Here is a 23,507-nt window from a genome sequence, read left to right as displayed (position 1 = left end):
CAGATTTATTCCAGATGGTCCCCCCTACAGCCATGTTAATTGGCTAAAAGCTAATGTAATGTTCCTTCAACTTAATACCTGAGCTTCTGCCTGTGCTGGTACCTGCGGCTTTTGACATATTGCAGCTATTCACAGCTACACAGGGAGGTTAAAGAGAGAAGTGTAGATGAGGTGAGCAAACCTTTCCCTCCTTCTCAGAAAGGCCAGGGGAGTGGAGATTACTGTTCTGCGATCAGTCAATTTCATTTAGCTCCCCCAGCCTTGCCTTACAAGGGAGCAGAAAACATATCTCCTAATCACTGCATCCTAAATACTCTCTCAGAAACGTAAAGTGGTGTGTGATAGCTCAAAGTAAATAATTGCTTAGGAAAAAAGTATTTGCTGAGGGTTTCTGGGCTTCAGCAGAGGTTAATAGACTCATCTGGACTGCAGAAATGCCTGAGCTCTGCTCCCAGGGGCGACAAAAACCTGCCCCGCTGTGTTACGCCGTACACAGCCAGAGCTTCAGTTCTGGCATTTGCACAAGTACTACTGTGTTCCTAGGCATCTTCCACTTATCTGGGGGCCTGGCAAGGGAAACAAGTTTAATAGTAGATTTTTATGCTTAAAATTAAAGTCCTGCAGATAAGTTAAGTGCATATTACATTCAATAATGTTGGATTGTTAAATCAGTAATTAATTTGGTTAGATCTATGTCCAGAAATAATAAGCCTAACCAGGGGGAGAGCATCAGATAAAACTCCTTATACCTACAATGGTAATTATGTTTTAGCCTTCTCTGTACACACAGCTTCTGGCACTGGAGTTGTAGCAGTGATATATCCCAGACAGACAGTAGAATAAAATCTACTTCAACATCAAAAAAACCACAAGCAGCCTAAGAATCCAACTAACACAGCAAGAAAATAATCTTTGGTGTATTGCTGATCTCCTACAAATACATTTGCTGGCACTTTATCAAATAATAAACACAAGGGAAGCAAAACTTGGGCTGGGAAGGCAAAATCAAATCTTTTGGGGAAGATAGCCAAGAAGGAATATATATGTGGAACTGGAGGTCATTCACTCTCATGACCAAACTCTCTGTATTTTGAGATCATTTTCAACTAAAACTAAGTGAATAACCAGTTCACTTCTGTTTGTTTGCTGTCAATTCAAGGAAATAAATGAAATAATTTGAGTTGACCCACAACGATTTGGCAAATTGAGAAGTCCAAAAGAAGTCTTGGATCAGATTAAATGCTTCATTTGACCTGGCATAAAATGTTATTTGAGTATTTGAGAATTTTAGAATTTTTGGCTTACAAGTAAAATTGAGTCTGTAGGGAAGAAATGTCATTTTTATTTGAAGTGACAAAGCATTCAATTTTTTCCATAATTTGAACTTTTAATCAAGGTGGAAAAATTGCAAAACTCATATGAATTTCTGCAGGACTAGTTTTGTCAAATCTGTTTTGTGTTTTTCTCTGAAAAAAGGCTGGGGTAGAAAGCTGCACCCAGTTCTGTAGGATAAGGGCCTCTGAAAAAGTACTCTAGGAACACACTCTTCAGGCAGAAATAGCTCCCAAAGACATAGAAGCAGTCAGAGTGCAGTAGATGAGGCTAGCTTCTGCATGTACTATGGTCACTTATATGGATTCAAAAGGAAAGTCTAGTAAGTGCTTCTAGCAATTAAGATCTTCCTAAGATTTTTCTCTTCTAACATTTTCCCATAAAAGAAAGACAGAAAGAGGGTGAACATTGTTTAAAAAACATAGGATATAGCTGCCCCGTAGCAGGCAAGCACATACATACTCAACTTGTCTCTGCTGTAGGGGAGTGAATCCATGCACAGCTATGTAATCATATAAATCTGCTACAAAATTTTAAAGCTGGACAGAGTGGATTTTAAAAAAGGAGATGGGTAGAGCTCAATTCAGAAAAGCAACATTTTTTCAGTTTAGATTTCTTGCTCCAGAACTTGAATCTTCTTGCAACACTTGGGTAAAAGACCACCAGACCTGAGCAGAGAACTGGATGGGTGGCTTTGCAGGACCGGATAACAAGGAAAAACTGAATGATCTTGAGAGATTTCAATTATAGATACATTTCTAACAATGCACTTCCATTGACTCCTCTTGAGAGAAACAGATGAACTGATCCCTGAGCCAAAAAATCTGTGACTTTCAAGTTTGCTAGAGCTTGTCAAAACTCAGGATTAGTATTTTTTAAGGAAATACTAATTTCCAGTATTTCTTTCCTCCCAAATCAAAGGATGGCTTTGAAATTTCAAAATTTCTGCATAGGAATCTCTGAAAAATTACTTCTGTTAGACATGCAACACTGACATTATGAAAGACAGAATAAGAGAGGGAAATGTAATGTTGATAAAGTCAAAGCCTTCATGTTTTCAGTTTTGTTTGGATTTATATACACTAATATTATAATAAGGTGATAACATGAGCGTAGAACAATTCAAGCATGTAATAATAAACCACCTGTTAGCTTTGAAAGAAAATATTTTTACCTTATCAAAATAAATAATTTCATGCCTTCACTGATTTAATTTATACTCTCCTATTATGTATACTGATTTCATCAAATCAGAGCTGACTGTTATAAAAATTTGGACCACATCTTATCACAACTGCTTGACAATCTTTGTGTGCAAACAGAGCAGACTTCCCATTAGAAATGTAAGGGCTGGTTGCACTTTTCTGAAACTTAAAGTTATTAGGAGGAAGCCTGATTGATAGAAAGCAAAAATGTAAACGAAAAGGTGAAGTTACTTAAAAACATATCAGTAGATGTCCCCAAGCTGCAATTCTTCTGTCGGAAGGCAGCGTTGGCACTCCCAACCAACCAACAAAGCTCTAAAGCAAATAGGCACACACTGTAGCTATGGAGAGAGGTGAAAGTAACAGTAAAAATTGTTTCATAAGAAAGGAACATGGCACCGCACATAGAAGTGTAAAGGTATCTATATATTTTCAATAGTGCTGAGGATGCTAAAATGCACTTCAAACACATCAGAGAATAAAAACATCTCAATACTGGCATAAGCCTGTTATTGATGTGGTTCTGGGTATGATTACATTGGTTCTTCTGTGTTAAGCAGAAATAATCTTTGTAAAGGGAAGAATGAAAAATCACACATTGAATGGAATCATCTTTCTCTTGTAATTAAAAGTTGTGATACATTATTATTCTGCTGGGAAAGCTTAAATGGGTTTGATGGGTAAAACAGCGTTACTATATGTAATCTGGAATCAGAGTGAAGAAAAATCTCATAACTGAATCACTTAAAGATAACTGTGGAAAGTTACCTCAAGTGCTACAGCATTTAACAGTAAATGCACTACAAGGCAAGAGAGAGTTTCAGAGTCGCTGGCACAGCATTTCCCAGGCAGGCAGAACAACAAACCTGTCCACATTATTTGGAAAAGAGCCTTTTAGCCAGCCACTCAAGGGACCACTTTCTCTAGAAGAACACAAGCTCTGTAGGAGGATTTTGAGATTAAGAGTGGGAAAATGGGGAGGATTAGATGTTAGTGATGGGGTGTCAGGGTTCAGATTAATGGGGATATAATTCTTTGAGGAGGGAAAAGCATATCTCCTTTTAGGCTAATCAGCGCATTGTGCTAAAGGACCAAACCAGCTATCCTTAACCTTCTTTAAAGACAAATGAGCAACACTCCTTGCACAGCAACTGCTTTTCCATGACATGTCTTCCTTCTTGTTTTATCAGTTTAAGTGATAACAAGGTAGCATGGGAAACCACTTCCATACGTGTAACATATGGAAGTCTTATGTGTAACATTTTCCATAGATGTAGATTTGTAATAATTTATGCTAGACTCTGTAGTATTGAATTTTATTGGCTTCATGCCAGAGTTTGATAAGGATCCAAACTTATTATATGGAGAGCAAGAATTACCTCCTTGAAACAGGCTATAAACAGTTTAGATTGTAACAGTAAAAATGGATAGATATCAAACTCTCTATCAGAAATTCAGACCTGACCCTTGCTAGGGAAATATCAATTTGCCAAATGGAAATACAGAATATGTCTCCAGAGGAAAACCAAAGTACATGGTTTTAAATAATATGTAAGGAAAAACTCTACAAAACGCTAAATGTCAAAAGGAAAAGAATACAGAAAAAGGCAGAACACCAGTGATATAAAAGCTGTTTGGAAACCTAGAGAAAACCCACCATCTGAGTAACATACAGAAACTTTAATCCACTCAGTCACTTTGCACAGGTGTGAAGACATAGCTTGCTACTGTCAAAATGTGAACTTTCCTCAAGCGAGAGAAGAAATCCATTCACAAGATTCAGTTTAAAAACTGTAAAGTCAAGCAAATAAGTATCAAAATACAGGCAAACATAAAAACTACCTGTAAGGATGTAGAACAGACATGCCTATAACACAAAAATCCAGAGAATGTAAAGCATAGGTAAATACACAGACAGATACTGAAACAAAGTCCAGTCCTGAGGACCGTGAACTGTTGGTGAGCTACAAAGATGAATTAGCAAAATAAGTACCGGCCATTTTAAATTTGTAGGCTTCCACAGAGTGCCTAAGGAAAGGGTGTATGTCATGGACAGGATAATAATGTTGGTATCAAATCTGAACCAGACAGGAATTGGCTGATTGTAACATATGAAGATAGGATCACAGGAAGTGAATGTCTAACAAAGATATATGTATGTTTTTGAGAGGATGTGGAAGGGGGTTGTTCTTTTCTTTTTCCAAGAGTCCAAAATTCCATAAGGCTTGAAAAAAAGATAATGCGAAAAGCTGCAAAACTCTCAGCAAATGGCATAATTTGTAAAACACAAGTCTTGATAAACTGGCTCTTAAAGTCTAGTTATTGGATTGAAGTCAACTTTTTCACTGAACTTAAGGAACTGAATAAAAATATTGTAACCAAAGAATTCAAGATTTCAACTGTTCAAGTAACAGACATGTTTGGTGAGATGACAAAAGTTAGCATCTTTAAGAAACTATATGCATAAGGAGAATTTTGGCAGATGGAGCAAAGTGCCTTCCCAGTCCACTTAGCCCAAAGTTACCAAATAAAATTGCTTTCTGAAAATGTTAATGAATTTTGCAAACTGGGAAACTGCAAGAAGAAATAGCTAAAAAGAGCACAGCAAATATCATTTGCAGAGTCTCTAGGATTTAGCAACTCCAAACATGCTAAGACCGAAGAATAAGAGAATAAAAGAATGAATTTCCCATCCCACTCTGCTATACAGCATGTCAAATGTTATCAGTTAGTTCACATAACATGTGATCGACCGTAACAATTAGCCTAAAGCCCTTGCATCGATACAATATCAACATGGATCCCAGAACATAGAAGCATTCAGTCTGTACTGTCTCTGACACCCATTCCACATTTCTTCTGGACACAGCAAAAGATATCAAATTCTTCACAAACATTTCAAAAGGAAGATTTGGGAGCCATGTTGCTACAGAGACATGTGCTTGAACGTCTGCCTGTAGCATATGACACCAGAAATGTGACTATAGCAGAAAAAAATGCGTGAAGAAATTACAAAGGAAATGCAAAGGCCTGGGTACAGCTGTACAGGGTTTCATTGTTTTCAATATGTGGGTAATTTTAAAACCAAAATGAAACCATTTACTGCTGATATCTCACTACAGAGAAAGAAAATGTGAACAAGTACAAAGCAGGATACAAAAATGTTTGTAAAGTAGGAAATTATTCTATAGTGTGAGTTTAATGGCTATCAACTCCTTTCAGAAATACTCTCAGAAGTGTAGTTGTATCTGACACATAAACAAAAGATATGGTACAAAACTGTGAGTGTAAATGGCTGGAAAACGCCATATTTAAATGTGAAGCTGTGTCTGCAGAAGAGCAGGATAGACATGTTTGGTGGCAAAGTCAGTGTTTCCCATTGCCATTTTCTCCATTTGAAAAAGGCTTTTCAGTGATGACCAGGGTATTCCTAGAATCACTATGTCCATCTAAAGCCAAAAGGAGTCTGGGGATGTGTTTTCCCACACATGCGCTGACACAGTAATTGCAGTGACCATGCTGGCCAAAGGCTGGGAGCACAGCTGCCCAGTGCGCCTCTGTGGGACTTGATCCCGTGGCACTGGCGGATCCTCAGCAGTTGGTCCATGGTGGTGGTGTGAAGTGGTGGTGTGAAATGGGCTGACCTGGGGAGGCAGAACAGTGTATGTCATTCCCTTGTGGCTGCTGAGGAAGGTTAGCACAGTTTCAGTGCTAGGAATTATATATTGGGTCTGATATGGTAGATACTGGTATTAACTCTATGAGAGGTGATGAAAAACATAATTAAATGGCAGGTATGTAATTAATTCTGGTGCCTGCTTATACCATCTGATTCAAAATTGATTTTACTTGACAAAGATTCTGGGGTTTTTTCTGTTGTAAGTGAATAAAGAAGCATGACTGATAGGTGCCATTTCAAGTAATAAAAACAAAAAGCTTAAAGGGAGTTGGATAGCAGAAGTCCAGTATAACTGTGGCTAATTAAAACTAAGCATATCACTGGGATTTTAATGTTATATCAGTAGACTTGTAGCTGCGCACTAGATTAAAAGGTGCAGAACTGGTTTCTCAATAATCCTCTATTAACGTAGAATCAGCATGGGAAATCTTAATCATAATTTGGAAAAGCACGTGTAGTAGAAGTATCACATTGATTAGAAAACTGATAAATGATAAAATGGTGCATAAATTTCATTTCATGCTTATTGTGTATTGCACTGGGAGCTGAAGTTTCTGGTTGTGATTTATATGCCTCTAATAGAGTATATTCTCGGTTATGTTTTCAGATTTATGGCTGCCTCTCCCACTGTTAAACTGCAGTTGGAGAATTAAAACATTAATTCCTTAAGTGTATGCATGCATGTGTAGATATGCTTCTTAGCCGTTTAGATCAAAGATCTCCCCTTCTAATGTTGAACCAATAATCATACAAATGCATTCAAATTATACTATTATTTTAAACTATAAAACATGCATATATTCATATCTGCTTGTTTTAATCTGGAAACTGGCCAGTGTAACAGAAATATCCCTAGTCCTACACCAGCTTCTGCGTCGTAACTATTTCAAGCTCAAACCTTCCTCAGGTTTCTCTGAGACAGACTAGTGGTGTGCTTCCCCTCACATACTGATAGTGTCTGTTTAAAGCGTAGAGCCAAACTCTGGTGTTCAGTACTTTGAATCAGTAGAGGGTTTTTTTTCCCTGAGAGAGAGATGCAGAAGCTGAGGTGTTATGTTATTGCTTCAACTGAATGAGAAAACTATCTCATCCTTTTTGATGATGAATAATAAAACATTGCCATTTGAATAGTATCAACCATTCATGTGAGATTTTAGCAGCTGGTGACATTCTTAAACCAGTCAGCTGTAAATTAAAGGATGAGAAAATATTTATTCTCCCTCTTTTGCAGATGATTTGGAAACACTGGATTTCCCTGATTATGAGTTTTAGGGAAGACAGAACACTTCCTGAGTAGTATCAGATGACATTGCTCCTCCTGTTCCTGCTGTTGTGCTGGTGTAGTGAGGCTGTGCTACCTTACACCAGATGAGCATCTACAGTGCAGCTACACTGCAGAGGTGTATTCAGTAGGGAAACACTTGTGGACTTATTAAAGCTTATTTCAGGGAATTAATTTGATTTGTTCTAGTCCTTTTCCAGGCTTCTGACATTGCCACTTGTAGATACAGCTCTACTATGAGCTCAAGGCAGGCAGCTCCTCACATCAGTCTGCAGCTCTATTGGTCTACTTCATTAGCCATTAGAATACTTAACAACACAATTTACATACAAGAAATATAATTAAAATAGCAGCAGAGCCATTGTCTTGTGGGCGGATTTCTTATATCCAAACCACAGCTCATTTACACACTGAAAAATAACCAGGAGCATCCTAGAAGAACAGCACGGAGTGCTCAACTTTGATCATTTTCTCATCTCAAAAAAGGCTCTAATTCCCAGAAATGATAGTCTACAACCAAGGCACCTGATTTCAGCAGCAGCAAATTATTTTAAGTTTTAATATGCAGTTATGTTAATGAACAAGAAATCTACGATAAAAGCAGGTTTTTGCAGTTATGATTAGGGAAATCCATATCATTAAAAACTACCTGAGAAGCATATTAATGTAGACAATTTCAACAAATCATCACTTGTATCCTAATTAGATTTAAAAAAAAAAAAAAAAAGGGAAAAAGAAGTGCTTGTTGTGTCTGGATTGTACAAAGTGTGCTGGATTTAATTAATTACCAACCCTGTTCATTAGAGTCCTCCAGGACCTTCTTTTAATAGAAACCTTGCTCTGGATTACATCTTTTTCCTTTCCTGCCATTTCTGTGACCCTCGTCGTTCCAGTGGCAGAGCAACCAAGGCACTTGCAGGTGTAAAAAACTTCAGGAGCACAGTGGCACCCGTTCCTTATGCCAAAAGCTACTAAATCTTTTAAGCGCATGAGTTTCAGCCTTGCTTCTCTTGCGTATGCATAGTGCCCCATGACAACTGAAGCTGCATATGTAGAAATATTTCAGAATGGAAAGTTCATCAGTCTTGATGAACTGCACTTTGAGAAGGAAGAAAGACTTTCCACTGTCCAAACCTCCAATGCATCTGCCATATCAGTTACTGTGGGGGCTATCTGTGAGCTTAAACGACCAAAAAGTTACAGATTGTGGTAACTGTGATGCAAGCCAGAGGCAGCTGTGATTGGAAAAAGATGATAAGGTGAGACGGATAGAGGAAGTAATGGCAAAGGCCAAGGCATTCCTTCTCTACCTAGGAAGGGGAAGGTTAGGTTTCCAGCAAACCTAAATTTGCTCATCAGTTCAAATACAGCCTTGCTGAATTTGAAGGAGGACAGATTTATCAACAGTGCAGAATTTTCCCATTCTATTATAAATGCTGCTATTTATACTTCATAAGTAAGCCAAAATTAACGAGGTTCCATCATATAATATGTAGGACAGAGATACTTGGAATGCATCATTTCTACAGCAAGCCTACAAAACGTATGAGGTCTAATGATTTAGTCTGTCACATGCCTTTCTAACTATGTTCTGATTTTCTGTTTCAATTGCTAAGGAACTAAAATCAAGTTATTGTAAAGCCTAGATATATGCTTAATTTTATAATAAGCCACTGAAAATGAAATTTAAAGAATTAAAAAAATCCTGATCTTCTTTGGGATGCATCCTTCCAATTTTTGTCCATGGAAAATCAAGAACCCCGTGACTGTGCAGCTGCCACAGGAAAAAATAATGTCATTCCCTGGCCTGCATTAACCTTGACAGAGATTTGACTGAGTGCACTGATTATTAAAACATTACTTTTTTCACAGTAGTGTGGGATTCTTTGTTTCTCTCTGGTTTCAACCTGGAGCAATCTAAAATACAAAAAAACCTGTCATATATGCTGATATATATATATATACACACATACTATGAAGAGTTCTGTTTCAATGCATTCACATTTTCTGGGAAAATCTTTTTCCTTTAGAAAAAGATTTTAATCATTAATAAATACCATTTATTAATGATGGTATGTATGAAAATCAGTTGTTCTTTGAGAAAGTAGGAGTGACCAGGATATAAGGATCATTTTGAAATACCACTATTTCAGAAAGTGCAATAATGAGTGTGAAACCCCATCTTCACTTTGTTCAATTTCTTTTCTGTTATTAAAGCTTATACTGCATTTTAAAACCTCCAGAAATGTGGTATGTGTGGAAGAAAATCATATATAGTACTTTTAAATTTAGTAGTTCTTTTAGAACAGAGCCATATTTACTGTATTTGAGCTCACTTACTATAGCTACAGCAGCTGTTGTTAAAATTTACTTTTAGCAGAAACTTCAGTTGATTTTGAGAGAATATCACCAAGCATAAATTCATAATGTTGCTAGAAACAGTAACTATTTCTCTCCAGGAATGAACAGAGATATTTCACATTGTTTCTCCAAGAAAATCTTATGCTGTTACCCCACCATCAAAAAAAAAACCCCAACAAAACCAACAAAAAAACCCACATCCTTTTGCTCTTTTCTCTCTCAGAACAGGTATATCTTCAAGAAGATTCTCTTTGTAGTACAAGTTTATGCATTTGTGTATGTAAGAGGCAAATAGGATTTCTGCCTCTGACACACAAGTACTCCATGCAGTACAAGAGACTCTCAAGCACATGCTTTCAGCACACAATAACTAATACAGAGGATGAATACAAAACTGCATAGTGCTAATGGGAACCAGAATAGTAAACTGCCAAATAAAAATTACCTATTTTAAATGTCTACCAGCAGTTCTGTGATGCTAATTTGACTGAATTGAAGCTGTAGACTAGTCCTGCCAGAATCATTAAGTACTTTCTGTTCTTCCCAGTTCTCTATCAGAGGCCCTACTGGGGTCTAGAGTATGATAAAGGACACACTCCTGCATGTGTGGATCCGCTCCTGTAAAATGCCTGTGACAATTTCAGTGTACTTACAAAGCAGGAGGTGTTTTTTGGGCATCTGTACACATACTATATTTTCCAGGGAAATTACAAACTTCAGTCAAATTAAATATGATTAGGTTTTAACAAGGAAAAGGTTTTATTGGAATGTTTCATGCTTCACTGGCCTCTGTTCCTTCAGTATTTCTTACCCCTGCACCAAAGAAGAGACTTTATCGGGAGAATCAGATGTCAAATCGCCTGGGTGCCTGCCATCCATCCCCATAAATTCAGAGACATCATCTAACAATATGTAAACCAGATTTGACAATTCAGGATTCAACTACCACTATAAAAGTAGTTAAATAACTAAAATACATATTCTTCCTTTTTTCCAGTTGGCTTCTTGTCCATTTTACTCTTGGTCTACACGGAATTTCCTACAAGGAAATGTACCATATGGTAGCCAACTATTAAGAATGATTGTTACTATAGGGAGAATTTTTTCAATTTTGCACATAATCCTTTCTGAAGTTGTGCAATAACTCTGTTCTTGGAATTAAGTGGAAGTTTCTTGTAGTAGAATGAAGAAAAAGGAAATCTTCAACAATCACGCTCATTTTTCCATGTGTTCCTTTCTAAAGAAAAAATCTGCCAGTTTTTTTAGCCGTATTTTAGCAGAGGGATCTCATTCTGCTTTTGTGATTTAGGCATTCAGTATGAGATTTACAAAGCTGGAAATTAAGACACTGAAGGAGGCTCTAAAATCTCTTTCAGTTTTAGTGTGATGTAGTTATACAAGCTGACATGTTTTAGGAAGGAATACTTGGTTTTCAAATTGTTCTGTGACAACAGAAGCAAATTAAATTCACAATGTTTCAATGTACTGCCACTATTCATAAGCTAGTAAAGCACCATTACATGACACAATATTAATAATGTCATTTGTTCAGGTAAATTAAAGCCTGAGTTGACATATGTGATATTTACAGCCTTATTGGCTTGTAGACTTGTAGAGTGTTACAGTCTAAAAACATGCAAACTGTTTATTGGGGAAAAGTTGATGCTGGATCAACTATGCCCTTGCAAATATTCCTCTATTTAATTTATTTGTACTGATTTCTTAACCAGTACCTCACTAGTCCTCATCCTGCATGAATAGCAAATTAATTGGCTGACAAGGAACAGCTTTCTCCTGGATGTGGAAACACATTCAGCTGCCAAATAAAATACAACTTTCATCCTCATCTTCTTGATGAACTGCTTAAGAAACTCCTTCAAGTATTTTTCTTGTTCTTTTGGTGAACACACAAATTTTTATTTTATGATTTAAAACCTCATAACTTTATGATGATGTTCCAGATAAGTATGTAAGTTTATAACTACATACCAGAGTGTATGTACAAAATTGCTGCATATTATAGGGATTCAGATTTCCTGAAGGTGTGGAGCTGAATTGTGCTCCAAGCTGTATTGCAACAGGCAATACAAGAGGCAACTCTGCTGACCTCACTGTTTTACTGAGAAATTTCTTCCAATAAAAATGGCATAGATAGAGGTTGGTGCTATTAAAATGAACAGTCTTAAAAAAGGTGAAAGAAATGTGAGCCAGACAAGAAAGGTGAGACTTTTAAATGCTTCCATTCACAAGCTGTCCAGGGGAAGTTATGCCTAGTGTGACCATTCATTTACCGTCTTACAAACAGTTACATACCCTTGCATGTATTTTAACCTTCTTCTGGGGAAAAAAGTTATTTCCTAAATGCTTCTTCATCATCTCGATCACTTCACCTGTATATTGCTACAATAAGAATGTATTTAACAACACATTCGGCCTTCAAACTAAGAACTGATTTTATGGATGTGGATATATAACATATTCTTCACTACCTGTTTAAATTACCTGCGGTCTGATCCTCCGTGTCCAAAGTCACCAAGTATTTTGCTTTGATTTTTTTCTGTATGATTCAGTTCTCCAGTGTTTCATATTTAGTAGCTAATTTTAGCAGATATTTAATATTACTCAGGTTAGACTTGGACTATTCATTAGGATGCTCTGGGGACTGTGTTCTGTGTAGCTGTGTAAACATCCTGGCGAGCAGGATCCCAGGTTTGGCTAGCAATCCACCTTGATGCTCAAGGTGGATTGCTAAACACATACGGTGGTCATAAGTTTCCTGATGCCTCAGTGTTGGTTATCTGTAACAGGCATTTTTCTTATTTGCCCTTTCTAGGAATTTGTCATGATTGTTGTCTTTGGTTTGGAATTTATTATTCGTATCTGGTCTGCTGGATGCTGTTGTCGATACCGAGGATGGCAAGGAAGACTGCGCTTTGCAAGGAAACCCTTCTGTGTAATAGGTGAGTGTCCCAGTTCTAGGTTATTTTGAGATGAAAATAAATACCCCCCTTCTGTTTTGCTTCTGAATGAAAACTACTGGAATCAGACTGTTTAGAACTGACTAGAAACATAAACCTGTAACCAGTCTGAACTTCCTAGAAGCATTTGACACCTCAGAGTGGTTTGCTGCTCTCCCAAATGCTGTTGAGTGGAAACACTAGCAGATTGTTCAATTCAGCTTTTGTTTCTCTTCCTTTTCGTGTCTCCATTGAACTGGCAAGTTTTCTGACAGTGATTAGCTTCAGTCTGAGGTGTAATTTGCAGCAAAAGTGAATGGAGGGGTTCTTCCTTGTCTAAAACTTTGTTGTCATAGGGTGACTGAGGTAGATTTTCCCCCTTTCCTTTAAAGAGCTCATAGCTACCCTCCTACTGTTTGTGAAATAGTTGAGGCAGGTCTCCTGACATGAGTCTCAATGAGTGTTGGGGTTTGCTTTATTTGATTATGGTTTTTCCTCCTTTCTCTGGACTTCACCTGCTTTTCTTGTTGCATGTTCATGTAGGCAGTTTCTAGTCCCTGAAAGCATCTTCTGTGTCCCCCTTGCAACGCCATCACTTGCTAGCAGAACTAACTAGTAGCTAACAGTTTTTTGCTTGTGGAAGTCTTCCTGTGCTGATTCAGTGGATGAAAAAAGAACTTCATTCTGCAAAACACTGTACAGCTTCTAAAGTAGCTTCTGGAAACTAGACCAGTAGCATTAATTATTTTGTGTCTCTCCTGCTGATTGATTTATTTTGTCCATTTCTGGACCTTAGTAGCCCAGAAGGGATTTTGATCTGATCTTTTGAGGAAGAACCTTTAGCAAGTAATTTTGCAGTTCTTGGTACATTAACTATTTGTCTGACACCTTGGCTTTGCCATCACGACAAAGTGTGCCCTAGGAGGAAAGGCCAACAGACTGTATGTATTAGCTTTAGAATCATCATCAGTAGATGAAGACACATTATATCTTCCTTTACTTGGCACCTATTAGACCACATCTAAGATGTTGCACCGCATTTGCCCCTCCAACACCATACATGAAAGGCATCAATAAACAGGAGTTCAGTGAAGGCCACCAAGATGATCAGTGCTGGAGCATTTGCCCTGTGAGGAGAGGCCGAGGGACCTGGTCTTGTTCAGCCTTGAGAAAGGATGGCTTCAGGGGGAACTCTGAACTAGTGCTCAAGTCTCCTTAAAAGCACATGGCCAATTTTGAGCTACTACTTCTCACATGTTTGTTTAATTATTTACTCACTCATCCATTCAGTTATTCTTTCTGCTTATTGTTACAGTGAAACAATAATATTTTAGAAAACTTAGTTTGTTTACTATTAATTAAATTTGCTATATATCTCCAGCAGATCTGTTCTCTGATTATTTTTGTGATAAAACACAAATCATACAGGGGAATGACCTAAGAGCTAGAAATAATAAATTTGAGGATTGCCTCAAGGGTCACATTCAGGCAGCCTTTATTTTTTTTTCCATTAATAACCTAATCACTAGAAAAATTTTATTGAGTGCCAAAGCTCTGTGCTTACATTAGTGTGCCTACAATGTCACTAACCCAACAAATCAGTTCATCAAACATTGCTGTGTGCTACCACGTTAGTAATGATATCAAATTATTTGAAAGCTTTGTAGCCTTGTTTATTTCTGTATAAAATGGAATAATAGTGTAGTATTAAACCTTGATTTATATTTTGTTCCATGTCAGGAGTTACCTGCCATCCCTCATTTTCTCTGATTGCATATGAGCTTGCATACGCAACGTAAAGGGCATACCAACATACCCTCCTAGATACTTCATGTACTTAAAGATGTACTTCTGCAAATCCTAAATCTCCCAGGCATATCAGTCAAGTTTGGCAGTTAGCACCGCAGATAAATGCTGCGTTATACTGTGCAGAAGAGTAGAAATCCAGGCACGTCATCTTGTAACTGCTGCCTCCAGGAGCCAGGGAAGCTAAGGTCCAGAAAGAACTCAATGTCTGCCTGTGCCTTAGGAGGAGCCATGCTCACTGAAGAACCCCAAGATAAAAGAGGACATATCTGCTAATGAGAAAGAAAGTATGGCAACAGCTTCCTGTCAAGTCATTCAGGGACACTGAAATAAATGCAGAGTCCACGGTTCTTTCTCTGGTGATGGGCCTCCTACATGGTTTCATGTGACCTGACTAAATTAAACTTCTGCCCACTGTGCTGTGCATATGAGACGTTTTATCATTGCAATGAAACCTCAGTCTGTGAGGGTGGCTCCCATGCAGTGGTGCGTTACAAAAATAATGAGGAATAATAAATAACAAGGTGTGGGTCAGAAGAATAAGATCCTGTCAGTCTCATCTGCATGTCTGAAGTCTGCTAGACTTTCAGAGGAACTTCTTTCCGCTGACCCTGTAGGAGACTTTGGGACTCCTACGTGAAAAAGCCTAGCAAGGACAAGTAAAGAACACATGAGCACGCTTCCCTTGGAACGCTGGAAGCAGTGAATTTTAGTACCTAAACTTTATGTGACTTCTACATTTAAATATGGGCATTGAAGTTCCTAATTCAGATTTTTTCACCTTAAATTTGAGCCCCCTTCTAGTAATATAACATTTCTCCAGGGCAACTAAACTTCCTGGTGGTCCAGCCCGGTGAAAGATTTAGTGTATTTCAGTTAGTCCATTAGCAGTTTCCCCACAACAGCTTCTGGTTTACCTCTAGTCAAACTACAGCAAGATGGAAATGTCACAAGTTCAAACTCTGTTGAGGCTGCAGAATGAACAAATTCCCAACAGGAAGCTTAAGTCCATTATCTGTAATGAGGCTGTTGAACTTCATGACTGGCAAACCTCGTTTCAGATCATTAAGTGATAGCAGCGGCTGTTGCGTATTACTGGATCTATTTTTGATTAATTAGAGTGGTAATGAACCATCATATGGCAGTTTTGTCAAACTTTTATAAACAAATCCATATCTAGTGATTTACAAGATCTGCTGAACCCTGAATTTGAATTAATTCAATGTATTTATGTAATGATACATTGTGTCTGTCACCTTGGTATTTAGACACATTATAGAGCTTAAATACAGACAGATAGTAAATCTGCTGCTCAGGATAAACAATATGTAGAGCCTCTTTCTAGTATAATTTGAACTCTAAATAACCCAGTGATGTTTTGTAATTAAGTATATCTTTGACCAAGGAGACACATCTCACATCACATCTCATTATAAATCCCAGCAAAACCAAGTGCCAGAAGGAGCAAGTTACACATTGAGGGGGTCTCCTGCCAGCCTGACTTGAACTCATCCCAGGAACATGCTGCCCACTTTACTCCAGAAAATACTCTGATAGTAGTAGCAGCATTAAGACTGGAAGTGGAAATTTCCTCAGATGATTTCAGCAGCCATAATTATGTGCAATGAACGGAGGCTAAATCAGTTACAAATTGTGTAAATTTTAAACACTAATATTTAGTATTAGTAGCATATCTTCATGTTTGACAGTTCTGGCAGTACAGTTTTTAGAAATGCATAGGGAAAATAATGTACTTTGAATATCATCTATGGGCCTTATTCTTTCACATTTACTTTTGCGGATTACTTCCCTTGCTGCTGAGTAAGGTACCATTTGCTATGAGTAAAGACATCAGGTTCTAGTCTTCTCTTCCTAGAAGTTGTATGTCTGCTGTTCAAAGAAATCTGTTAGTTCTGTACAAGGCAGTTGTTGAAATTTCTTTCTGGTGTGTGCTAAAGGATTCAGCAGCCTGTATTTGTTTATTGGCATGCTTTTTTGATCTTATATTAGTATCACTACCATGTTATTTTGAGTAGAGGAGCACCTACCATGAATTGGGCAACCCGAACGATATGTGTCTCGTGACTTCTTTCCCACTGGGGAGCTGTGGGTAATGTCACATTTCATCTTCATGAGGCTTGGAGATAGAGGTTTTGATGAGAGGGCTGAGCTTTCTTTGCATCCATATTCTGTGTATCTATCTGCTGAGATATCTGCTGATGAAAGAAGTCAACAAGACTAGTGTAAGATTCCTGATGAAATGATTTTTCCTCAAAAAATATTGATTAATTAAAAACAGAGTAATTCATGGAAGCAAACCAATTCTCTTTTCCTGAGGAAAGGCATTTTATATTCAGTCTAGATCTTTTTCTCATCAAAATTAAAGGCATTCTCTCAAACATGCAGTATAGCAAATAATACCGTTTCTGGTTTCTAGGTAAAGTATGGTTAAATTCTTGCTCTGGAAGATTTGGAGCAGAGCCAATCTCTCAGCCCCACTGAAACTATCCAAACATCAATAAATAATTCTTAATTGGTCCCGAGAGAAATGCTGATTTATCCTGTCACCTGGTGTTAATTGTAGTCGTCTGCTACATGAGAAACTTGGATTTTTTTCACCCAAAGAATAATCAGCCATTGTAAATAGACAATTCCTGCAGTACAAATTAGAAGAGATCCACACCAAAATGGATTCTGTAAATGATTTATGGATTCTTTCAAATAATTGATGATCTCTCATTTTTGAATCTCAGGAAATATATTGCATAATAATAATAATAGAACTTGATATTATTAAGTACTATATATTATCAAATATTATATATTATGAATGTATATTAGCAAACTTCCAGTGCAGCTTATGAGCCATAAGATTTCAGTGACTTGGAAATGTACAGTAAGAAGGAAGCAAGCAACTGACAGACCAAGAAACAGTTAACATTTTCTGGTTTTAGACTTGGCATGTTCTATTTTGCTCACACTTTTTAGGGACTGGCTTTAAAATTGTTGCTACTGAAGATGCCCAGTATATGAAAATGCTTATAGAAATGCCTTTCTTTTCACTACCTGTCTTAATTCGAGATGTTCATATCCTGCCTTACGATGCTGAATTCCCATCATATCCATAGATGAGATCATTGCTCAGATTTCCATACATACATGTAAATTCTCCAGTCCAAAATGAAGTAATTTAAGTAAATTTAGTTGGTAATGTAAGTGCTGGTGTGGCAGTTAGAGGTAGACAGCATTGTGCCAAATTCACTTATCTGCCTACCATAGCATATGGAGTTGCAAAAGCAGTAAAATAGTTTGGTTTTTAATTTTTATCATTCCTAGCATCTAAAAAACCCATAATTTTAAATTAAATAAGTGAATAACATGTCAGAGCCTAATTGATATGCAAGGAAATACTCAGCTTTCTTGGCTTCTTTCCATATGTTGTGCTGCAGATCAGCTGCTTTGGTGTGTGACATTTCTTGTAACTCCCATCTCAGATCATCAGCTCTTTCCCATAGCTCCTCTTTGAGAGGATTTGCTGTTTGATGGCTTTGCAAGTTTTGCTTTTGCAGCAGCAAATTACATTTTTCAGGCAGAAATCTGAATCATTTAAGAACATTTCCATATTGGTCCAAAATAGTGTCCTATTAGACAAAGTGTTTGCAATTTCGGACTTTTGCAATTGCCCATTACTCTATCCTTGGCATAAATGCAGCCTCTCACAGGATTGTGATATCCCTAGCTTGTAGTACTGCCTTATTTCAAAAGCCACCTTCAATGTGTCTTCTATTTTACTAACAAGCCTATACTTACTTAGGAGTGCTTTAGCAGCATGTTAACATAAATTTCAATGTTAATGCCCCAGTGTGGTACATTAGGCAACTGTCAATCTGACTATTTGAACCATGATTAACTACTCTTGCAGATGTTAATCAATCAAATTGTGCTTCCTCTCATGTTGTCCCAGCTTCACCCCTGTCAATCCAAATGAAGAAATTTGAAAATGTCCTGAGTTATTGGCTTGGTATATACTGCAGGAATCTTTCTAAATTTGAAAGTGCAGCATATAACAGAAGGCAACATCCTGCTATCTTATATTTGCAGTATGTTTTTCCACCTATTTGGTGCTTTTAGTTTATAATTGTTACTCTTATGCCTGTTGAATGTTGTGACTTTATTGCTGTCTTTGCCGAAGACTCGTTTATTTCTGTTCAGGTCATCTGTGTGTGAGCAAGATCTTCAGGAAATGGGTTGTAGGTGCAGTCAGTTAGAACCAGTGAATTTATTTTGCTTGGCTTTTTGTTATTTAGAAACAGGCACTTTCAGTTGCTTTAAAGGTAATGTTTGCTTCTTCAAATGCATTTTTCTGGTATCTGCTCAGCTTTTATTTGTTAACTGGCAATCCTGATGGTTTAAGGCACAAGCTTTGCCCACTGTTACATTCAATGTAATCAAACTGATTGCCAGGTGTCTTCATTCAGCCTTGCAACTAGCTTAGAAGTGATCACAACACTTGAAGAAATGCACATATGTTTCCATTCTTTTACATCCCTTCAGAGGACTGAGTGTTGCCACCAGCACTGCTAAAGTGATGGGCAGAGTAGTCTGGTGGGAATTGCAGGAAATCCCTATTTTTATGATCATGTCTCAAATGGTTACACTCCAACCTCTACATTAGAAAAGGACTTGTGTACAAGAAAGAAAGTACAGGTTTTCAATTCTTCATTTTTACAGCTGCTGTTTTAAATATAGCAATTAGAAAGGATTTGACAATGTAACAACATTATTACACTTTATTACAGAGTTACAGTATTTATATCTCAAGTTTAATACGGCTAAGTGGAAATATTTGCATATTTCTAGATGGCACTTGGGCATGTTCTGCACACTTTAATTTCCTTTCTTCCCTTCCCTTCACACCCCTAGCACTTAAGCACCAGGATCTCATAACCTGTAGTCCTCTCTTAAAGAAAAACTACCTATTTTACCTTTAAGCTTGTGCTAACTCTCAAAAGTGAGGATTTGACCTTTCCGCTAATAGATGATAGTGCTATCAGTAACAGATCTAAGGAAGGTGCCCACCAGATCTGTTTTATATCAACCTGTGTAAGCTACAAAATGCTGTAAATGCTTATTTGAGTCAGGCATAGGCTACCTCTGCCGTGGAAAGCAGCAGCTCCAGCCAGCTGCTTCCACCATCATGCCACCTGGTCCTGGTGTCCCAACACATGTATGTGACCATCTTGGGAGCAGCCAAGGTGAAGGCAAAGCCCCCTTGGCCCTGGAGCTCCCCTGCACCAGACCAGCCTGCTCATGAGACCTCCACACTGGGGACTGCTTCGTTTCACATTAAAATGTCTTAAGGCAGAGTGCAGAGGTTATCACGCAGAATGGCATGATCTGTTGTATTTAATATCTCATTTTAGGATTGCCTCCTGTTGGGTTTGTGAGAGTGCTACCAGATTGTGGTTTTTTCCCCTCTCAACAAGTGCTGAACTGAGCTTCTATTTCTTTCTTCACATCTCCCACAGCAAGAAGTCTCAAGGGTGGCTGCAAAGTGCCCCACATTACTGTTTTCCAAATCATATAAAGCTTCTTGCTGGCACAGTAGTCCCTTTTTGGCAGGTGGGATAGCAGCTAGGGTAAAGAGTGGCTGGAAATCTCTGGTTCTGTGTCATCTGGGTAAAATTCTGTATTTACAGAAACAGGAGAGTTCCAGGAGGCACTCACACTGACTGTGCAGACATTCAAAACAGTTGTGTAGGTTAGGAATGCAAGTTCTGGTTTTAGGCAGGGGGAAGAGGTGTGTGCCTCTGGAGACTGCTCAGAAAACTTAAGGTAGGAATTAATTTCTTTCAGCCAACACTGAGGGACCCATGTTCCTGCCTTCAACACCTGCATTAGATAACTCAGCTAGAGACTAGATACCTCCTGTTTCTTCCCACCCCAATTTGAGATGAGATTATTAATACTCTCTTCCCTCTCCACCTACAAACAGGCTTTTCGTCTCCCTCAGAGACATGCTGTTCTATCCCCTGCTCTTTCCAGCATGTTTATTTCTCAGTTTTTGCCTGTCTACTTTCACCCTCGCCCCCAGGATTTTTCTGTTCCCACATTTTTGGGCCTTTCCACTTCCATACCACTGCATCACCTCCACTTTACAAAACCTGTGAATGTGTTAGACAGACACTTCCAGATACCCTGCCTGCCTTCTTCTCCCTGAGATTTTAAAGTGTGATTGAAAAGGCTGTGAAAGTGCAGGGTCCTGCCTATAAATTCCTACCTTGTGGCTACAAGGACCGCACACAGAGATGGCACTGCTTCTCCTGCTGGGCTGGATCACATAGGAGCCCTGTTTGGTGTTCTCTACACACTCACCAGTGCTAAATACCTCTAAAAAAGGTGTTAATACCTGTAGCCCAAATAGCCAGTCAGACAATATTTTTGTTTGTACATTAGGGCATCAGTGACTGACTCATACAGGAATTTGGATCCCCTGGAAAATTTAATTCCAGCAATTCAGGGAGAAACATCTAATCTTGTCTTTAATTTTCCCTGGTTATTCCTTTACATCCTGTGGCTATGAATTTTACAAGTTAATTGCATGTTGTATTTCTTTTTATCAGATTTAAATTGTCTTTTGATCTCACTTTTATAAGGAAGGGTAATTAGGAGGCATCCAACAGACCTTCTTATTTTCCGCTAGTTTGCATACCTCTATCTGTCATCTCATATTTGTCTTCTGACTAACCACTCCTAAATTATTCAGCCCTTTCTCCATACACAAGTCTTGCCATGCCTGTAGTTATTTTGTTTTTTCTTGCTGATAACTCTGTGGTTTTCTTACAGTCTGATCTAATGAGCCTCTTTATTCATCAGGTGTGTGTGTGCCTGGCTATTCACCCTGCTGCCTTTCCCTCCAGAAATCTTCAGGTTTTTTTCTCCCCACAACAATAGCCTTTTTCACTAAGGTCTACTACTGTCATCCAGGAAAAAGCCTCAGACAAAGTGACTAGCAAACCTTGTTTTCCCAGGGCTTGTAAGGCAGAAAACAGTTACTGGGCAGAGTAAGTGAAGATTTGTGGGAAGCATCTGCACGAGTTACTCATGGTTTGTTTCTTTGGTTGGACACAAATTGGGTTGGTGAACACCGGCTCAAAGATATAGTTTTAAATGTGTTTCTGTCAGCCTGTCTGAAAGCCAAATAAAATTCCTACTGAACAAATAGTGCTTTATGCTTTCTGGCAGGTACATAATAATAATGCTAAAGATCAATTATTGGAGAAGGCTAATAAAGTATAAATTCATGAAAGGCTTGCAGCTGAACTTAATCTTAGCTTGCAGGAGGCCCTTAGATTTTTAAGATTTATTGAACCAGCTGCTAATAATATAAAAATGTTTTCTGAGGACTTATTCAGCCCATAGAAAGAGTGTGCATTCAATAGGGCCATGAACTTTAATTGCTAGCAGTACAGGTGAAATATTCCCATTAATGTTATTTTTATCCAGACTGAATAAAAAATGGTAACCATAACTACAATTTAAAATTCAGTACTTGTGGAGCTATTGTGATTCTCAGCCCACAGAGAAATATTTTGTCCATTTACAACAAAAGGTTAAATGACATTATTTTTGGTATATTTGTCATCATGGCCTGAAAGCATGCTACTTTTACACAGGAACAGTGTTCATTTACCTTCAGTACATTGGCATAGTAATGAGTAACATTGGTTGATCCGTCCTTGTGGGTGGAATTAGGATCTCATTATAAAATTTGGTTTAGAAGTGACAAAACAAAAAATCCAATCCATCTTCCTCGTTCTGGCATTTCATAAGAGAATATTTCATTTTCACATCGAAAAAATATCCAGTATTGACTTTTTGAAATGAGTCCTTGCTTTTCTGTTTCAAAAATTGTTTGACCTGCTGCGTCCAAATTTATTGTTTGATTAGCTTTACTAACAAGTGTCTTTGACTTGTTCCCAGTTTTGTTTCATTTTATTTGGGGGCAAGAGCTTCACTCAAGGTGTAGTGAAGGCATACTAAGGTGTCTGTGAACAAAGGGGTTTACTGGTGCTGCTTGAGGTATTCAAAGGTAGAGGAAATATGGGTTGGTTGTCGACTTCGATGTAGAAAAACTATACAGTTCCTTTCTGTGGTTGAGGCAAGCTAATTGTTTTTCATTAGGATAGGCTGAAAAACAAATGAAGAGTGTATGAACTCAGTTTTAGATAACACGTTTGGTTTATGTTCTCCTGGACCACTTTGCTTTGCAGCATCTGTGTGTGTGTGCTGGGGGTTGGTGGCAGGGGCTTACATGCTTATTCATCCTATTTGATGTGCCGCAGAGGAGAAAGCTGAGCTGCCAACATATTGTGTTTCATTGGTTGCTGCCAACCTCAGCCAAGCGACACTGTCGCCCCAGCTCAGGTACACACCAGGCTGAGACCCACACTGGGGTGCGGTGATACCTCCAGGTGCCTGAGTGAGGTCCCACATGGCTTGATCCTGAGCTGGGGCTCTATGTAGTCTGCCCTTACAGTGACAGGCTTTCCAGTGACATGTCATGGGGTACAGCCCCGTTCGCACACAGCTGCTCTGCAGAACTGACCTAGTCCCCAGCACCAGACTCTGGGGGCTCTCATCAAATCTGGAGTTTCAGTATCAGAATGTGGTGCTGTAGCTAATCCTCACAGTACTGGCAGTTACAAAATCTTTGAATCTTTGATCTCCTAAAGCATGCTTGCAGTTTATTTTCCATGGCACTTAAAATACATGAAGCAGAACCTATTTTGTATTATATTGTGTTGTGGTTTAATGCCAGCTAGCAACTAAGCACCACACAGTAGTGATTTTATAATATACATACATATTTTATATTATATATT

The 23,507-nt window shown here is 38.2% G+C and overlaps 1 protein-coding gene across 1 annotated transcript in view; it reads left to right on the top strand.

Annotated features, from left to right (window-relative positions):
- KCNQ5 (potassium voltage-gated channel subfamily Q member 5) overlaps positions 1-23,507 on the top strand; it is a 276,037-nt gene that overhangs the window by 191,685 nt on the left and 60,845 nt on the right. The window contains exon 3 of the mRNA XM_030489965.1: positions 12,693-12,819. Within this exon, the coding sequence (XP_030345825.1) occupies positions 12,693-12,819 (127 nt within the window). The remainder of the gene's footprint in view (positions 1-12,692; positions 12,820-23,507) is intronic.

Source organism: Strigops habroptila, chromosome 6, assembly GCF_004027225.2.
Source record: "Strigops habroptila isolate Jane chromosome 6, bStrHab1.2.pri, whole genome shotgun sequence".
Classification (NCBI taxonomy): Eukaryota; Metazoa; Chordata; class Aves; order Psittaciformes; family Psittacidae; genus Strigops; species Strigops habroptila.
This window is presented reverse-complemented; position numbering and strand designations above follow the sequence as displayed.